We start from the raw sequence: 6,000 nt of genomic DNA, 5'->3' as shown, positions 1-6,000 counted from the left end.
TGATTCCCTGGGAAAATAACACAAATGGAAATGCTGGAGGCTACTTCTGCGGCTTTTCATCTTGCATTGTGGGCTTACCCTGAATTTCCTCCCCCTTTGCCTGGAGAGAATAGAAACATGTTAAGTTTTCAAACCCAAGCATAAGCATGCTGGAGCTGGAGAGGGTCTGAAGCATGCCTAGGGATGCTGTGACATAAAGATCACGGCTGGAGATCTGTTGCTGCAATAGGGAAAGAGCCAGATGGGGCTGAAGTCTTCTGGCTGGGGCAATTACGCTCCACTTTGTAGCTTGCCTGGTCACATCACAAGAGAGAGGTCCTTCTGCAAGACAGTAAATTCCTTACTTTGACCTGTCAGTGCCAGAGCTCCATGCAATGCAGGAATGATCCCATACCATTTACCCGACTCCATTTCCTCATCTGTAAAAGGCTGGCAAGGATACTGGTTCCCAGTACGCCTGAGTCGTCTCACAGATCCTGCCCTGCGCTTTCACCTGTGCTGTATCTCACACCACTGCTGCTCTCCCTACAGAGGATCCCTGACTGTTCACATTGCCTCTCTAAGCATGCGTTACTTCCGTGAGACAGTAAGCAAGCAAACACAATGGCACACCAAAAAAAGGAAAGAGGAAAAAAAAAAAATAAGGCACACAGACACCTGCTGTGAGTTTATTTTGACAAGTGTCAGTTAGATGCAATAAGTTGTGATCATCTCTCCGGCGTGGCTGCAAACAGAAGGGAGCCAACTGGGTAAATAAACCCGGGTGCCGGGGAGCGGAGTGTGGCTTCCTCCGCTGGCTTAGGGGCTGGCGGAGAGAGTGGGGAATGGGGAGCTTTTAGAATGCACTTCGCTGAGGGTTGTCTTTCCCCTCTCTGCTAAGCCTGGAGGAGCAGGGGAACCCGCGGTGTTCCCACGGCGGGCGCGTTGCTGTGCTTGGCTGCGGCGCTCCGTGGAATGCAGCGCAGGGGGATGCGCGCTGTGTGGGGGAGCCGCAGGAGGGGAGAGGGAGCCGTGTGCCTGCCTGGAAGGGGACATTTCTTCCCGCAGACACACCAGCCGATGCCTACCCTGCTGAAGTGGTTAAACGGCGGAGAGCAGCAGCCAGGCTGGCAGATTCCTGCCCTGTGATATGCCAGCCACAGGGTGACGCAAGGGCTGGAAGGCTCCAACTAACAAGCCATTTTCACCTGCGTAATAAGCGCTAGTGGAGATACAGCAACGGCAGCAGCAGCAGCAGCAGCTCCGAGCCCCCGCAGCCGGCCGGACTCCAGCGCGGCCGCAGCACCATCCAGCCCCCGGCGGCCACCGCAGCTTTTTCGGTGGCTCCCGCTGCAGCCTGAGAGCAGAGACCCGCGGCCGCCTTTGCAGGCAGCATGTCAGCCCCGCCGGACCCCCAGGACCTGCTGCTGGCGGGCACTGGGGTGCACTGGGCTGTGGACGTGGCGGACCAGTATGCAGCTGGTGCTCCGCTGCGGGATGGAGATGGGGCTCAGCAGCGGGAACAGCTGGTTTTCGGCTCCGCCAGGGAACACCCGCCAGTTGCCATGGCGACTGCATCCCCAGGTAAAAGGCGAGGGGTACCCAGGGATGCTCAACAAAGGCCCTGGCAGCAGCATCTCCTGGTTGTCTCGTCCCCGTCCCTTCCCCGGTTCATCTCCCAGCCTGGCTGCTTGGAAACATTACTAACGAGTTAGTGAGTGCATGTGGGAGAACAGAAAATAATGAGCAATCACGGCCTTTGCAAATAATAATTTTTGCTGATGTGGGGGAGGGTGGACGCAGGACACAGCCAAGTTCCCCAAAGCTCTTTGCAGTTTGCGAAGCACAGGACATCCGGATTTCAGTCAAATGTTAGAGGGCATTTCATTTCAGCTGACTTGATGGGGCTCCGTCCTCATTTGTCGAACACCTGTACACGTATGGAGTGGCAGATCTCAGAGGAGTTACTTCAGCTATTTCCCGTGCACCTGGAATTCCTGCATGGCCCCTTATGTTATTTCAAGATGTAGCTTTTAATGGAGTGCCTATTCTGAAGTGTTTATATATTTTCTGCATGCTTTTGAGACACATCCATTTAATCATGGACTTTTTGGTTGCTGTGTTTTCTTCCTTTTGCTTTTTAGGTGTATTTGACTTAAGGTACATTTAGTTTAGCTAGGGTCTGCAGGTTCCTTGATTTTCAGTTTACTTTTGGGATATATTTGATTTCCCTTGGTTTAGGGTTCCTTACTTGCGTGTATTAGTAGCAGGTGTATATCTATTAATGAACCCCAGAAGGCTTCAGCTTCCAGTAGCTCCTGGTAGAAATGTTTGGGGGAAAATGACTCTATTTCCTTCTTGGTGACACTTCCCTACTTTCTTTCCCATTACTGCCCATCAGAGAACCCAAATAACCAAATAACCCAGCCCTGGGGGAGCTGGTGGATGCCATATAGATTCCTCTTCACTGGAAAGTAGATGTTTCCATTATACAGCCTGACAGCATTAAACTTGTCTTGAGTAAGTTGAGGGTTAGGGCTTGGGATGGGAATCAGTCTCCATTATGCAATAGCTGCAGGAGCATTAGGAACTGCGTTTTTGGGCTGAGTCCCTTCTAATCCCCTCCAGTCAATCAGCACAAAGGGTAGCTGGCCAGAAACAACACAGTCTGTGTGACTACATGTATTATTCCATTGATACCCATCTGCATGGTTTTTTCAGAGTCTGAGTGTGCATCTGTGCATGTGTGTGCTCTCAATATGGATGTTTCCCTGGTGCTTTTCTGTCTGCTTGATGCTACTGAGTTCAGTAGTAAAATGGGATCTAACGCCCATTGGCTTATGTGGGAAATGTTTTGTTGTTTTGCAGCTTTGGGCAGGCAACTAATCTGCTGATGTGCTGCTCATTCGCTGATCTGAGTAGTAGGTTGTGAAACGTGATTTTTTACTGGAGAGAGAGGCAGATGGCTTGTAATGTAAGGATGTTCTAGGTGTGGGGGGCGTGTGTGTGAAAAGGGGCAGGATTGGGGTCTCCAGGTAGCATTGCCTCAACAGCTTAATGACCTGAAGAAGGGGGAAAGGATCTTGTGAGCTTCTGTTGTTCACTGATGGATAAAAATATGGTTATGCTGAATCTGAGCGTCCAGAACAAAGAGGAGTGGCCTCTTAAATTGTGTAAATCCCTGTTAAGTTGAATGACTGTGATACTGCTTACATTTAATGAAGGCTTCTTCAGGCTTAACCTGATCTGTAGATTCAGGCTAATAGAATGCAGAATAGACAGAATGAGTGAAAGAAAAAAAAGAAGGAAAGAAAGAAGAAAAAAAAAGAAGAAAGAAAAGGAAAAAGAAGCAAAGAAAATAATTTTTGGCTTTTGGAATCCTCTGCAAAGGGGCCTTAGACATGTTTGTTTGCATATGTCAAACTGTGACAAGGTAGAGATAAAGTGAACCATACAGACCTTTTTTGGTGTTTGCTAGCTGTAGATTGACAGACTGCCAAATTAGTAATATCATAAGAGTAGCAGTGTGTTTTAAACATTTCCCATTTTGTTCCCCCTGTTTAATAAAGTAACTGTTATGTGGTTTTGTGTATGTCTAGCCGACCATGGCAGACAGAGCAGCATCCCAACTGGTGCAGTCCTGCGCACACAGTCTTCTTTTCTGTTTGTGGCTGCAGCACCTGTATTTCTGTTCCACATTATGCAGGGATGCTGGTAATGTGGAACAGAAATACAGTTCTACAGCTGCAGCTCCCGCTCCCTTCAGCGGGGGAAGTAAATAATTCCCCTGTTCTCTCTGTGTGACCAAATATTCTTAAATTGCCGAATAAGAGGTCAGTCATATTGCTGAATATCTAAAACTGTAAAGTATTTCAGAAAAATTAATTCTTCTGCTCAGAGGGGGATTCCTGCGTGTTCCTAAGCTGTAGGAATGGACCCAGCAGGAGGTATCTAGCTCTAGCAACTTACAACACTGCCCATAAACAGCCATAAACTTACAACACTCCCTATACAATGAGGCACCTGGGGACACTTTAGACAAGAAACAGTGCATCCAAACAAGAATGAACTGGGTGGTATGTTTTCACGATAGTTGCCCTACAGATCCCATATTGTCCTCCACACCTCTTAGACCAGTCTTTTTTGTGAAAAACATGGTTATGCTCTTTGAGGCAAGAGAAGGGTTTGGAGACTGAAAGATTCTCCCAGCATGAAAACAACTGAAAAAAAATAGTGGGAATTTATCACAAGTTGTACAGAAGTTTTCTTACACAACCTAAAAATTTGCAAACTTTCTGTGATCTCGGCTTTTGTTTTAAGTTTGAAAACCAGCCAGGGATTGTTGAAAGGTTCAGGAATACTTTCAGGCTGGCCATGGGCCCGGCTTTGAGCCAAACTGGCTTTGTGTCAAAACCTTGTGAGTGGTTTCTGAATGATGAAAAGCAATGGATTTTACTCCCCGTTCTTCAGATCGACCAAAATCAGCAATGATTGGGACTGCAGAAAAAAATTCCCAAGAGGAGTGGAAAGCTCAGAGATTTCTCAAGCAAAGTCAAAGCAATCAGGAGCTGCAGATCCCACATCTGCTTCTCCTCCTGCAGAGCTACAAATGAAGATCGACTTCACTAGCTTCTGGGCAGAGACAAAGCAGTTTCTCTTGCTTTTGTACTTGGGCCCTGGGTTTTGCTGAAAATTATTTTCTCCCTCAAATAGAGAGTTTCTCTCCTTCCCAAAGATGAATTTGGTTCAGGGTGAGAGGAGCTTGCAGGCAGGTCTTGCAAGGACTGGAGAGTGAAGCAGTCCTGAAAGGCTGGTGAGCAATTGCGTGTTAGTGAAGAGAGCCCCATGTCACCCAACACACCATCTGGTCACAGATTCTGTTATTTATTTTTATACATCAACAGTGATTAAAATTCCTTGAAAAGAATTATTTTCAAAAATATTACACAGACTATCAGGCATTCCCGAGGATGAATACATATGGTTTCCTTTAGAGAAATGGCAAAATGTAAGAATGGACTGTACCTCCATGGTGCAGGTGTGTTTAGGGGGAAAAAGAGGGGGAAAAGGGCAGGAGCTCATTCAAATGGTGATTCCTGTGTCAGGATCTGGGAAGTTGTATGCAGTTTGTGCATTGGTGGATACCTGCAGGGTGATTTACAGGCAGCAGTGAAATGTCCATACGACCATGTAGCTGAGGTTGAGAGCTGCCAATGAGCCCTGCCTGCTGATACTCACGCCAGGGTGCTCTTTGCCTTCAGACTGCACACAGCAAGTCAGGACATCCCTGGCATTCCTGCTGTGTTTCCAGCTGCCTCCAAAAGCAGGTCACAGGTGGGGTCCAGCTGCCCAAAGGAGAGGTGGCCAGTTCCACAGGAGATGGCATTAACAACTGTCTGTGTGGATACCACGGGATGGCAAATATGGCCTATGGGAACCCTTCTGGAACAGCAGCTGGTTGGGATCCCTTGGGGTGCCTCAGTGGCATGAAAGTCCTATGATTATGGGACTGAATGGCACTCATGTAGTATGTGCCAGAGAGGTGAGGTGGGAAGAAAGGACTAGAAAGCTGCTTGGATGAGGCAGCTGAGTTGAGGGACAGCCTCTGCCTGCAGCAGAGCGGTGAGATACCAAATCCCAGGAGCGCTTCATGCTCTGATGGGTGTAGATGTAGCACACAGGACCATGAGTGGTCCTGGCTCCTGCTGTTCAGTGATGAGGACAGACTATCTAGGCTCAGTGGTTTTAGCAGAGGCATTTTTTAAAAACCTTTCTAACTCACATGATTTGTAGAGGTGGAGTTTGAAAACTTGTGCTGTGTACGCACGTGCTCTCACCATGAAACAACCCACCAGCCGCCTGCCAGCAACGGGCTGCAGTGAGGTGCTCCTAGCATAAGGCTGTGTTTGTACTGATAATGCTTCACCTGTAAATCTCAGTTTATTTTTCTCTCCAGTTACTGGAGAGGGTGAGTTACTGGCAGCTTTACACCTTCAACATGAAGGGGGTTTTTGATGGTTT

At 48.0% G+C, this 6,000-nt stretch overlaps 1 protein-coding gene across 1 annotated transcript in view; it reads left to right on the top strand.

The window, feature by feature from the left end:
* Positions 1 to 1,373: 1,373 nt before the first annotated feature.
* Positions 1,374 to 6,000, top strand: part of RTN1 (reticulon 1) — a gene marked incomplete at its 5' end in the record, with an annotated part of 124,701 nt that continues 120,074 nt past the window's right edge. The window contains one exon of the mRNA XM_082000363.1: positions 1,374 to 1,563. Within this exon, the coding sequence (XP_081856489.1) occupies positions 1,374 to 1,563 (190 nt within the window). The remainder of the gene's footprint in view (positions 1,564 to 6,000) is intronic.

This window comes from Phaethon aethereus (genome assembly GCF_964289735.1).
Source record: "Phaethon aethereus genome assembly, chromosome: 5".
In the NCBI taxonomy this organism is placed as follows: Eukaryota; Metazoa; Chordata; class Aves; order Phaethontiformes; family Phaethontidae; genus Phaethon; species Phaethon aethereus.
The sequence above is the reverse complement of the archived record's forward strand: the minus strand, read 5'-3'. Positions and strand labels throughout refer to the sequence as shown.